The sequence below is a fragment of the Eulemur rufifrons genome, chromosome 12, assembly GCF_041146395.1.
Source record: "Eulemur rufifrons isolate Redbay chromosome 12, OSU_ERuf_1, whole genome shotgun sequence".
Taxonomy (NCBI): domain Eukaryota; kingdom Metazoa; phylum Chordata; class Mammalia; order Primates; family Lemuridae; genus Eulemur; species Eulemur rufifrons.
The window spans coordinates 23,903,005-23,917,561 of NC_090994.1; the positions used below are offsets into that span (position 1 = coordinate 23,903,005).

Sequence of the window (14,557 nt, forward strand, 5' to 3'; positions counted from 1 at the left end):
AGCAGGGCAGCACAAGGGAGTTAATATTTCAATAGAAAACACATCTTACCGGCTGAAAGATGGAAGCCATGGTTTCAAAAGTGCCTGAAAATGAGGTGCAATGGCCAGGAAAGGAGGGAGGCACAGAGTGTGGACCCACAATGTGAAGTATTAACTCAGGTGTAAGATCCCTTTACTTACATCTGAAGTGAGAGTGTATGAAAGAGATCTCCAATAGCCTAACAGAACCCAAGACCAGAAAAGCTGAGAACTGAGATGAGATTTTTGTTGTCTTCAAAAAAAAAAAAAAAAAAAAAAACAAAACACGGGGGACTAGAGTTTCGATGCTGCCTCCAGCAAAGTTAACTGTCTGCTAGAACAAGAATAAAAACTCTTTGGTGAAAGATTCACAAGTTCTACAATGTATTACTGAATGCTGCCACTATATTATTTAAAAATATATTAAATTTGTGAATAAAAGAAAAATGTGGCCCAGAGTTAAGAGAAAAATCAGAAAGATAATTGACGTTGGAATATTCCAGGGTTTTGGAATTAATAAGAAATGACTTTAAAACAGATATTTAAATTGTGACCAAGAACATAAAGGAAAATTTGGGCATAATAAAGGGAAACAACTAGAAAATTGGGCAGAGAAATATAGATTATAAAAAGCCAACTAGAACAAAAATATATTTAAAATGAAATACACTGGAAAGGTTTTACTGCACATTGGCGATGGCAAAACAAACGGGTCAAAAATACACTGTGAAAATTACCAAATCTGAAAGAAACTTGAGAGAAAGGAAGCCTTAAAAATTTAACACAGCTGCAGCAATCTGTGGAACAGCATTATCTAATGCATGTTTAATTAGAGTCCCAGAGAAATGGAAAGAGAAAACATGTATAAAAAATATTTGAAAAATAGTGGCCAAATCTCTCCAAATTCAGCGAGAAATGACAATGTATGGATTGTGACAGTGGATATACAAATAGACAATGACCAGACCATACATGAAAATAGAACTTGGACCCACAACCTGCAGCAACCTTCCCAGGAAACCAACCCCCTTATCCACATATAGTAAACAGCCCAGAAAGCTACCCTTGTGTACGTCAGACTGTGCAGGAAGCCAGACTGCTATCTCCAATAACAGTCCAAGAAGCTAAATAATAATTTCTGTAACAATCAGTCCCAAATGGCCGGGACTTGATCAATCACTGTCAGTTTCCCTAATTTTTGTCCCTGCTTCCAGTTTAGAACAACCAATCAGAAACCCAAGTATGCACCAATCGCATAGGATGCTCTACTTACTCCACCTACAGCTTCCCCATGCCAACAGGGTCTACTCAGGGCATCCCTTAAGCCTGCAGTCCCCAAACCCCAGGGTGCAGGGAGTGAGCGAAGTTTCCAGCTCCCCATCGCCATCACTGCCTGAGTGCTGCCTCCCCCTCTCCCACCCCCATTCCCATCCATGGAAAAATTATCTTCCATGAAACCGATCCCTGGTGCCAAAAACGTTGAGGACCACTGCCTTAAGCCTTCCCTTTTTTCTACTCTCAAGCCTTCCCACTCCTCTGCCTGCCTTTGGGTCTCTGCCAAATATAAGTGACAGTGGCTGACTGCTATGTGATAGCAAGTGCTGAATAAATCGCCTTTGCTTTTCTTATTTGTTTGGTCTTTGTTTATTCTTATTAGAAAAATAAACTTTTGCCTCATCACATTATAATAAACTGTTGAAAACCAAAAATTAAGAAAAAAAGTTTGAAGGAAACCAAAGTAAAACAAAATACCAGAAGAATGATGGTACAAACGATGGGTGTCTTATCATCATATGTATTGGAGGCCATGACACAATGAAATGACATAAAATGCTGAAAGAGAAAAAAAGCCCTGGGAATCCAGAATTATATAGTCAGTAAACTTTTTCTTCAAAAATGAAAATATGGAAAACTGATTTTTGCCAAGGCAGCATAAGGAACTCCACAACTCTGCTCTCTAGTGAAACTGATGAAAATCATCAATTTAAATCTTCTGGAAATAAAGAAATAGCTCTTCAGGAAAACTTACAAAAATTCAATATGGAAGGTAAAGGGGCTGGTATTTGAGATAAACCCACTTTCTCCTTCCCCGCTCCCAGCTTGGCAAGGCAGAGATTCCATTCCAGACTGGTGCAGCCAAGAACACAGGGATCCCTCTTGTGCTAGCCCAGCTGGAGGGCTTTTGCCATGGGAAGAGTAGGACATTGGCATTTCTCTCCATAGCCCCAGATATATGTGACTGAGGCTAAATTATGAACCAGTGCATTCAAATGGGGGCTCCCTTTTTTGGGGGGAAACATCATGGAACAGAGTGCTCACTGGAGCACAGCCTTGCCCAATCATCCTTGCCCTGGTTCATAAGTCAGTAATTTCATGCCAGGATAAGTAAGCTGAGATGTCAAGGTATTGCCCACCCTTTCTGTTGAGTACCCAGATCCTAAGATAGGAGTGTCACTCAGAATGAAATATGCCACTGCTCCCACTCCAAGTTTGTTTTAGTCAGTTCAGGCTGCTATAAAAAATATCATGTACTGGGTGTCTTAAACAATAAACATTTATTTCTCATAGTTCTGGCGGCTGGGAAGTCCAGGATCAAGGTGTCAGTGAATTTGGTATCTGGTGAGGGCCCTCCTCCTGGTTTGCAGACATCTGCCTTATTGCTGTATACTCACATGACAAAGAGAAGACCATCTCTTTCTTGTATCTTCTTATCAGGACACTAATCTCTTTCATGTGGGCTCCACCCTCATGACTTAATTATCTCCCAAAGGCCCACCTCCAAATGCCATAACTTTGGGGATCAGGGCTTCAACATATACATTTTGGAGGGACATAAACATTCAGTCTATAGCACAGTTCCACACCCCTGGCGCAGAGATTTTGCCTTAGAAGCAGGTCATCAAACAAATAGTACCTAATCTCTTTTCAGATGAACTGATTTTATTTGCCACAGAGCACAGAGAAATTCAAGCCTAAGGGCACATTAAAAATTGGTGGAGGTCGTGGTAGGGAATAACTGGTAGAAGATTCATGGATTCAGTGAATATATAGGCTCTACGGCAGCTAGCTAATTTGTGGGAGATTGATAGAAAGGAGATGTCTGGGAGGAGATCTCTTGAGGTCAGAACAAATAGCAAAGACTGACCGAGGAAATTGTTTGATAAAAGGAGTCCAAATTTGTTTGGATTAGACTGTAGAACAATTTATGACCCAGTGTGATGGGATTAAGGCCACTGGCACTCAGGGACGCTGTGTCTGAGGCTGTGAGAGGAGAGGAGGTGAAGCAATTGCCTGAGCAGGAGCCTGAAATAAGGGCAGATCTTAACTGCCTAGTGGGGGTCATATGTCAGCGATCTGGGAGTGCAGCAAAGCATGATCCAACCTCAGAGCCTGAGGGGTCTCATGCATGAAAAGCCACGGAGTGGCCTGACATGAAAACTTCTCATGGCTGTAGAGGTAGATTGCAATATGTCAGCCCGGGAGAAGGGTCTCAAGGCTTCCATTGTTAGAACATTGGCCCAAGTTCCTTCTCTCCCTTTCTCTCGACAATGTCTCAGTTAATGTAAAAGCAGTCTCCAGTGGAAAAGCATGTAGTTTCTTTGCTCCTTGTTCAAATGGGTCGCAGTTACTGAAGTTAAGGATTGATATCCATGTACATAGCTTGAGCTTGGGATAAAATTAGTTAGTTTACCTTGATCAAAAGGGTTCTACCTACTAAAGAATTATGTGTTTTTCTCTTCTAGAAAGGAGAAGCAAATTAGCTAGGACACATTGTGATTTGGAGGGGGAGCCCTGAGACCTTTGATCATTGTATCCCATGATTTTTTTGCATGAGATCATTGTATTTTGCAACATGGAAAAGAGTATAAAGAGCAAGTGCTGGGTTTCAGTCACTGCCACCTTGGCACCAGAGTGCTGGTGGTCCCCTGATTTCCCCGCTCTTTTAAATACTATTTCTGTGTCTGTGTCTCTGTTTCTTTCATCTCTTGCAACACATTCTGCCAGGGGACCCTATCTTTATTGAGCACATCATGAACCCCCGTACCAGTGCATCGTTTCACACAATACAACAATCAACCAACAATTAGCAGAGTTTAACAGGTTAGTGTGGCTAGAGGAAAGGACAAAGAAAACATGGGCAAATCATTTCACAACAGGGTACTGTGGGTATACATTGCACTGTATCTCCCAGGGAAGCAACTGAAAGCCTTACTGTGTGTGTTGGGAGGTTTGGGGGAGGGGTGATGTACTTCGCTAAAAATAATCCAGCCAGTTACTAAGCAAATAAACAGGCAAATAACAAGTCCCCAAAAGGGACTGGCTAAAATATATTATCTAAAATTATCAATTGCCCCCCAAAACTACCAGAAATGCAAAGAAACAGAAAAGTATGAGCTATTCATTGAAAAACAATTAGATAATAGAAACTCCCTGTTTGCCACAGACTGAATGTTGTATCTCCCCAAAATTCATTTCTTAGAATCCTAACCTGCAATCTGATCTGGAAGTAGGGCCTTTGGGAGGTGATTAGGATATGAGGGTAAAGACCTCATGAATGACATAAATACCTTTATTATAAGGGTCTGAAGAAGCCAAGAAACCAGAGTTCCACCCTTTTCAAGTGAGACAATAGCTCTGTGAACTATGAAGTGGGCCCTTTCCAGACAATGAATCTACCCACACCTTGATTTTGGATTTTCTAGTCTCCAGAATTGTGAGGAATACATTTCTGTTGTTTATAAGAGACCCAATCTATCATAATTTGTTGCAGCAGCCCAAACAGACTTAGACACTGTGAGAGTGACAAGATATTGGATGTAAAAGAAAATGAAATCGAAGTATCCGTTGTAATTATGTTGAAAGAATTATTGAGAAAACCATAATTTAAAAATATAAATGGATATATGATGACAATGTCACATTACGTGGAGAATATCAATAAGGAGATATATAATACATTATATTTAAAAGAAATTCTGGAGTTGAAAACTACAATAACTGAAATGAAGAATTCACTAGAGTATATTCGAACTGCTATAAGAAAGAATTAACAAACATAAGGGTAGATAAATGGAGGTTGTGCAATTCAGAGAACAGCAAGGAAAAATGGTGAATAAAAATGAAGAGTCTCACAGAAAGGTAGGACACCATTAAGAACATAAACTTATGTTCTTACAGAAGTACTAAGAGATAAGATAAAGGAGGAGAAAAAAAATATTCAAAGAAAAAAAATGACCAAAAAATTTCTCAAATTTATCTACAAACATTAACCTGTATATCCAGAAAGCTCAATGAACTCCAGGTAGGATAAATGCAAAGAGATCCATAGACATGTTATAGTAAAAATGCTGAAAGACAAAGGAAAAAATCTTGAAAGAAGCAAAAGAAGTAAAAACTCATAAAAGGAAACTCCAAAAAGATTAACTGCTGACTTCTCTGGAGAAACAATAGTTTAGGAGGCACTTGGCTAACATACTCAAAGACCACAGATGAAAAACCAAAAAGTAAAAAATGAAAAAATCTTATATAAGGATCTTATATCCAGTGTAGCTATATTTAAAAATGAAAGCAAAATAAAGACATTCCATATAAACAAAAACTGAGAAAAATTTTTTTTTAGCTGCTCTGCCTTATAAACAATACTTAAGCACATTCTCTGGGCTAGAAGTAAGTGTCCCCAGATGATAATTCATATGCTTTGTGTTGTTGTTAAGCAACTCTTCTTTTCAACATGAAGAACTCCCTTTAACACTTTTTATAAGGCAGGTCTATTGGTGGCACACTCCCTCAGTTTTTATTGTCTGGGAAAGTCTTTACCTAGCCTTCATTATTAAGGAACAGTTATGTTGGGTAAAGTATTCTTGTTTGTCTTTTTTTTTTTTTTAAACTTTGAGCACTTTGACTATATTATTCCACTCTCTACTGGTCTACAAGGCTTCTGCTTAGAAATCTAAATGCCCATTTCTTCTGTGGGTTTGGGGAATTTTCAACCATTTTTAAAATAAGCTTTCTGCCCCTTTCTCACTTTATTCTCCTTTTAGAACTTCCATAATGTTTACTGGTTTATTTGATTGTTTCCCTTGGGTCTTGTAGGCTTTCTTCACTGTTTTTCATTTATTTTTTCTTTCTGTTCCTCTGACTAGATAATTCGAAATGACCTGTTTTCATGTTTATTGATTCTTTCTTCTACTTGATAGACTCTGCTTTCAAAGTTCTCTGTTGAATTTTTCAGTTCATTGTATTTTTTATCTCCATGATTTGTTTGGTTTCTCACTATGGTTTCTATTTTTTATTTAACTTATTACTTTGTTCATTTTTTTGATGTTGCTTATTTATCTATCTGTGTTCTCTGGTAGCTCATTGACCTTCTTTAAGATGATAACTCTGAATTCTTTGTTAAGTATTTCATGAATCTCTATTTCTATAGAGCCAGTTGCTACAGCTTTATTATTAATAGTATTTTCTTGGTGTCATACTTTCCTTAATTTTTCATAATTCTTGTAGTATTGCACTGGTGTCTGTGCATTTGAAATAGCAGCCACCTCCTCAAATTTTTACAGACTAGGTTCAGCAGGTATAGACCTTCACTAGTCATCCCAGTCAGAGGTTCTGAGCTGGTCAGATGGCAGGGTCCATAGGCAATTTGTCTGGTAGAGTCCACGGGCAGACTTGCTGGTGGGATTCCTGTGCTGGACTATCAGGCCCATAGGCAGGTGGTGTTGGTACTCTGCCCATGAATAGGCAGGGCTGAAGCATGGTCTATGGTTGGTCTGTTGGAGCTGTTGTTAGGATGGTGAGTTGAGGATGACTGCTTCAGGGACTGCTGTTGGTTCCGTGATTGGCAGGCATGGCTTCTGCCATGTACACAGCCAGATGGGACTATCTCTGGAAAACCAGCCTGTCTAAGGGATTTGTGTGCACTTGGGGCTAAAGCTGGATCTGCAGGCAGACAGAGGTGCTTGTAGGACTATACTCAGGTCCACAGAGTCAGTGTGCCTTCTACCAGGGGCACAGGCAGGCATGATTTCCGCCCATGTCCCTGGATGGATGGAGCTGCTTCCACATCCATGTGAGAATGGGGATGGAGCCAAACTGCCTTCAGTTCTGTAGCCAGGTCCATGGTCAGTGGACCTCCTACTGGGGTATGAGGTATGGGCCGGCTTTAACAAAGAAGCTTCCCTGGTCTTGTGCTCCACCAGTGTCACAATCTCCCTCCTGGATCCTGTAGCTTTCACAAAGGAAACATGTCCATGGATGTTGCCAAATTAATGTTTCTGTGGAGAAAAAAGGGCTTGGGAATTTCTGTTCCTCCATCTTGCTGATGTCACTGTCCACCAGTGAAGTATTTTTAATTCCATCAAAATGTTTTCATTGGTAAATTTCTGCTGGAATTTTTATTGGCCTTTGCTTTATAGTTTATTCTCCTACTTTGACACCTAAACTTTTAATTTGAGCCACTTCCCACAAACCATATTCCATTCACTCAATATACTCATATTTCTATTTCTGTCTTATTTTATAATTTTGTATAAAATGGTTATGCTTCTATTTTCATCACCTATTATGAGTTATATCTCATACATTATAAAATGAAGGTATAAATATCTTTAACTTTCCACCAGATTTTGTCTTCTTCTTTCCAAATGTGATTTATAATATCCAGATTGATAACATTTCTAATTCTGTGGAACAATCAGCAAATTATACTAACTTTATATATAGAATGATATTGCAAAAGTTAGAAATGAATAAATAAATCATTTTTAAGTCAGCATATGATAAAACTTTACTGGAGAAATCAAAAAGCTTATATTATTACTCAATTTTTCTCCTGTAGTTTTTAAAATTTTCATCAATTTTCATCATTGTCATTTCTTACACTGTTTTCCTTCACTATATCTTGTTCAATATTCTATTTTCACTTGAAAAGAATGTGTACATTATTACTGTTGTGTAATCTTCTATAAATGTCAATTAAATCAAGTTGATTGATAGTTCTGCTCAACTCACTGACATACTTCCTGAGTTTCTTTCTACTTCATTTATTAATCATTGGGAGAGGAATGTTTAAATCTTCAATTATAATTATGATTTGTCTATTCTTCCATTTCTGTCTATTTATGTCTCCTGTAATTTAAGGTCTGTTTTATGTGCACACACATTTTAGATTATTTTGTCATCCCAGTAATTTTACCTTTTAATCATGATGACTATCTCTTTTTTTGTCTTGGAGAGATCATAAGGTCCAGGAAAATGATGAAAGGCTTATATTTGTCCTGCTCTGGACACTGGGAACAATTTTTTTCCATGCATAACCAGTGGGATTTTTTCTTTTTTTATAGATGATTCTTTTTTTACCAAGACAATATGACTTTAGAAATGATAAACATTTTTGAACTTTATAAAAAAATAAATAATTCAATGAATATACCTATTTTTGACCAAATTTAATGAAATTTTTCCTAGGCTGGAGATAGGTCTGAGAAATTGGTAAACATTATCTGCATGGAAACATATTATCCTTACATTTGAGATTAACATTCAACAACTTACCACATTTATGATATTAATGAAGCATTTTGGGCTTTGTCTTTTTAACTGTACATTTGTCTCCCATGGTTGCTTCCTGGGATGTAGGAAGCAGAGTAAGGTATGCTTGAATGATAAAAAAAATTCTGGTGTGGGATATTGTGGCCTCTTTTATCTCTTTGTGTCTGATTATCACTCTGTTCCTCTCTCTCTGTCTTCAATCTGATGAGGAAGAATCATTCTCATGCACACACACATATACATATATACATTTGTGTGTATAACACTGTTTGACAGTATGTGTTATTTATGTATTTTCTGAAACTGTAACTTACTGACTCACATATATTTGTCTACTCTGTAGCACAAAGATCAAATTAAAACAACTGACCATATCTATTCTTTTTTTCCATTAATATCTTACACTAAGGCCTATATAAAACTAATTTCAGAGTATTTGATTGATGCACTATACAGAAATCAAGAATACAAATGGAAAAAACAACAGAAATTGGTAGGTAGGGCAAAGGTTAAAAGAACATTTCAGGCATGGGTTTTTAGTTGCACTTCATTTTTTACAACAAATTGCAGACATTATTAAATGAAGTGCCAGATGTTCCAAATATATGAAAATTTTACATACTTCTAAATGGATGTGAAACTTCATGTGTACTTATTTGGTCATGAGTCTACTTCAGAGAAGACTTTGAATTCTCCTTTCATTCCCAAATTTAGCTTTCCTGATTCAAATCATATTTTGTCATTGTATTTCACAACATATCCCACCTCTATTGTCTCAGGCACATAAGCACATACCCTTACATCAACATGAAACAAAACATTTAGAAACATCACAATCATATCTGGTTTCGTTAACCATCTGTTTAATGCGGTTAACTCAGTATATATCAGAAAGCAATGATTGAATTAATACCAAAACAAAGCATAACCCCAACCTGTGTACTCTGATAACATGTGATCCCTAAATAAGGTGATCATAGAAGCTCACAAGACAAAAGTAAACAGACAATAAAAAGACATACCTGAAACTCTTCCTTAAGAGGTTTCATAATTTCTGTGCCATTATAACCATAAACTCTAAAATTATAGGGTAAAAAAGTTCTGTAAAATAAAGATTAAAAAGTATTTAATGGACAAATTTGTTCCTTAAACATTTATTTTGGAAAAAATATTTACTGTATTAATTATAGATAGGTAGCTTAGCGTAAAGAGAGAGTGAAACACAGAGAGATTTTTTTGAATGTATGAATTTTGTTTTAAATGTTACTTAAAATTTCTAGTTTTGAGATCTTGCTTCACTCACTCTATTGTCACACTGTTTTTCAAAGACAATAGGAAAGCTTTTGCCTTGGGGTATTTGCACCAGTTGTTGCCCCTTCCTGGGATGTTCCCTGTTACCCAACACAGTTCATTGTCTCATCAACTTCAAGTCTTTGCATATATATCAACATCTCAGTGAGGCCTATCTTGGCAAATTTATTTAAAAATTCAGCTTTTTCAATCACCAAAGCATAGGATTTATAAACCATACTCTAAGTTTGCTCTGTATTTGCCCAAGCATATATCACCTTCTAACATTCTTCCTACTCCATTTATTTATTATATCATTATTAGTCTCATCTGATGATAAAATAAAGTCAGAGATTTGTATCTATTTTGTTTACAAGTGTATCCCAAGCACTGAATATCTGGAAAATAGCAAATGGTCAACAGGTATTGAACTAATAGAACCTAAATACAACAAATCATATGGTGATCTCACATTAAAATATTTTATTTGTAAATATGGGAAGAATATGCTAAAAAGTCTCCATAAGGAGAAAGGGTAGGTGTATGTGTCTCAGCATAATTTTCCAGGTAGCTATAAGCCTTTATGACTGCCATGGCAGTCTAGATTTGTTGACGTAAAAGGTGAAAGATCCAGACCAAAATTCATTGACAAGCAGAACAAAGTTTTTGCATTCTTATGGTTAGAAAAAGAAAATGACTCATAGTGGTGGGGGGGGGGGGGGGCTCTAGAGAACACACAGATTCTGAGTTGAAAGACCTGTGAAGAGAACTAGCTAGTGATCTAAGGCCTCTGCTTCTTGGCAAAGAAAGGAAGAAGCCACATACCCAGATTTGACCCAAGGAGAAAGCCACCGCTAGGAAATTTAGAAAGAAGCAGAACTTCTGATCATAATGTAGGACTTGAATGCAAACAACAAACACTTGAGGTATGTCAAATACATAGCTTTTCTCCCTGTAAAACCATTTTTCAAAGTCGCATGAAGACCCAAGCTTAAAATCTCTGAAAATCAGAGCAAATTTTTTTGTCAAAATTGATGACACAGTATTAAGAAGATGTATATAATTCAAGTAGGTAAAGGCAAGGAAAAATTATATATATATATGTAATATATACCATCAGAAAAACAAGACTAATGAAAATCAAGATAAAATTCTTCAAAGTATCAAGAGAAAAAAAAAGACATTACCTTTGAAGAACCAGAAATAATCCTGACAGCTACCTCATCAATAGAAATGAAAAAAGCCAGAAGACAATGGAATGATAATTTGAAATAGGCTAAGAACATTTCTTAAAAGACATTCTAGAATTTATTCTAGCAAATATTTTTTAAGAATATGGTTAAGTGGTTACACATGAATTTCCTGGTTACTTTTTCTATATCTGTAACAAACGTCATTAGAATTTTGATAGGGATTGTATTGAATCTGTAGACTGTTTTGGGTATTATGGAGATTTTAACAATATTAATTCTTCCAATCCATGAATATGGTTTATATGTCTATTTATTTGGTATCTTCTTCAACTCTTTCACCAACATTTCATACTTTTCAGTGTACAAATCTTTTACCTACTTGGTTAAATTCACCCAAATAGCCAAAACAAACTTGATCAAGAAAAACACAGCTCGAGGAGTCAGACTGACTGACTTCAAAATAAGGTGCTAAGTTATTAATATAATAACCAAAACAACATAATACTGGTATAAAAACAGACAGACCAGTGGAACATAATATATATCAGAGAAATAAATAAACATTGCATGATCTCACATGCAGACTCTAAAAAGTTCAAACTCATAGAAACAGAGAGTAGAATGGTGGCTGTTTCAGGCTGGATGTGAGGAAATGGGTAGATGGTGAAAATGTACAAATTTTCAATTAGGGATGATGAATGTAGTTAATAATAATGTATTACACTAAGGAGTTAGATATCAAGTATTCTTACCACAAGAAAATGATAAGTATTTGAGGTGATGGATATGTTAATTAGCTTGATAGAATCATTTCACAATGTATGCACATAAAAAAATCACGTTGTAAGTTGTAAATATATACAATTTTTATTTGTCGATTATACCTTCATAAAGCCGTGGTGGGAAAAGAATGGGAAGAAGTAAAGATTTAATGACAAATTAAAACACATACAATTAAAAACAAGCAGTCCTGCAACAGAAATATCTTGAAAATTGCTGAGACATATTAAAATTAACTGTAGACAGAAACGTGGAATTGTAGGGAAAAGTGAAAGGCACCAGAATTGGTAAATTTTGGTCATATGTGAAGGAATATTGACCTTACAAAATGTAACAGTAATGTCTCATTGGGGTTTAAAAGTATATGAGATTATAATGTATGAAAACATAATGAAACGGTAGAATAGGGTCAGTGGAATTAAAGACTTAGGGATCTAACAATGTATGGTAACTGGTAAAAGGAATAATTTGTATTAGATTCAATAGTTAAAGAGTTAATATGTTAATATAGAGAAGTTACTGAAAGAATAGTAAAAGGATATGTAACAAAGAATTTAATTGAGGAATAATGGTATAATATAGATCAACAGATTCAATCAACTAGAGGCAATGAAGGAAAAAGAGGAATATATTAATAAAACAAAAGGGACAACAGAACAAAAATTAGGATTCCAAAATTCACATAAAAATTCAAAAGATCAAGAAGAGACATCTTAAAATTGAAGAACAAGGCTGGTTATCAATACTTATTATAAAGCCATAATAATTAATAATGAATGATATTCATGTAGATAAACAGTGTTTAAAAATAAGAATATAAACAAACAGAGGAGAATGAAGAGTTCAGAAAGAGACTCCTTCATATATGGCCATTTAATTTATGACAAAGATTACAGTGCATTGAAGAAAGTTCACTTTTTCAAAAACATAACGGGTCCATTGTATGCTAATATGAAAAAAAATTGAAGCTTCACTCCTGTGCTCACACAATATATAAATATCAATTCTGGAGGAAATGTAGATCTAAATATTAAAGTGACAACAATAAAAACCATTAGAAAAAATATATTAATAGTATCTAGGATTCATGACTATATATAGAAAATGATTTCTTTTAAAATATAAAAAAGCAATATTACAAAGCAAAAATGATATTTTGGACTGAATTAAATAAAAAATTTCATACTGATTTAAAAAAATACAGATTAAAATGTTGGAAGAAAATTATAGGAAAATATAGCTTGCAAATACTAAACAAAAAAAAGACATTTTAACTATATATAAATCAGACAAATTAAAATTTAAAGCAAACAAATTACTAGAAAATAGTCACTTCATAATGAAATTTTATTTACTTAAAATTTTATTCATTAGAAAGTTAAAGCTATTTTACTTTTATGCATATTAAAACAATCTCAAAATATATAATTTTCAATTTAAAAAATGTAAGGAAACTAGTCAATTTGGAATTATTGTGGAAGATTTTAACCCATGTATATTACTAAGTAACAGAAAATGTAGAAAATCTGGATATGGAAGAATTTTATGACTTGACTGAAAAAGAATTTCAGCAAGTAATTGCAGAACACATGCCATTTTCAAGTACATACAGAACATGTATAGAAAGTGAATATACATTACATCACAAAGCAGGAGCCAAAGACCTTTAAAAGATTAAAATCAGAAACTATTTTGTGATAAAACATTATTGTCTAATTATTATAAGAAATAATAAGTGGGACATGCCACACATAGTGATAATAAAAAATACAATGAAATAGGCCAAAGAAGAGGTGTAAGTTAGAAAGTGTTTGCTAAGGGTAAGCTAAAGAAAATTCTACATATCCAAAGACATGAGGTGTAGCTAAGCAGTATTTACAGAAAAAAGTTAGCCTTAAATTCTTAAAGTATAAAATAAAAATGGTTGATAAGTAATCAACTTAGAATTCATTTGAGGAATTTATAAACAAAGATAAAAATAAACACAAAGAAATTAAAAGCAAATCAGTAATACAAAAATCACATAGATATTCAACTAAAAAATTAGTTCATGGAAAAAAGTAATTAAATTGACAAAGATATAGTGAGATTTGTCAAAAATAAGAAAAGCAAGAATAGCTAATACTAGAATGCAAGAGGGAAAATGACATCAAAATTCCTAGTCTTAAAAATAAGATACTATAAACAACCATGTGACTTAAATTGAAGTGCTAAATTAAAATGGAGTGATATCTAGAAAAACTCATAATGCATGAAGATGGACTCAAGATGTAGAAAATCTGCATATTCATAAAACCTTTATTCGAATAAAATCAATAGTCAAAAGAGTTTCACAACAAGGAAACTGTAGGTGCAGCTGGTTTCACAGGTGAGTACTATGAAACACTCAACATTTCAGATAAAAAGAATGGGTCCCCCTCAAGTCATTCCCCTGGGACATAAGAAGAAAAGACCAGTATGGGCTGCAATGACAGGATGACACGCAGCTAGTCTGCAGAAGGCCTGTGCTTATATCCAGGGAAGCTTGGAGCCATGGCACAGACCCTGGGCCAAAATAGAAATAAAATATACTAACTAGTTATTTATAATGTTCTATTTAGAGTCAAAAACTCCCTTGAGCATCTGAATTCGCTTGTCTACACTGTTTACTAAAACAATATAGATTAATTGTCTGTGTAATTTTTACCTAGTCACATAACCTGCTTCCAGGTCCTTGACTAATGGGG

At 35.0% G+C, this 14,557-nt stretch overlaps 1 protein-coding gene across 1 annotated transcript in view; it reads right to left on the minus strand.

Moving 5' to 3' along the window:
- The window catches only part of LOC138393675 (disintegrin and metalloproteinase domain-containing protein 2-like), a 92,884-nt gene that overhangs the window by 70,124 nt on the left and 8,203 nt on the right, over positions 1-14,557 (minus strand). Inside the window, exon 5 of the mRNA XM_069485054.1 lies at positions 9,591-9,669. Coding sequence (XP_069341155.1) covers positions 9,591-9,669 — 79 coding nt within the window. The remainder of the gene's footprint in view (positions 1-9,590; positions 9,670-14,557) is intronic.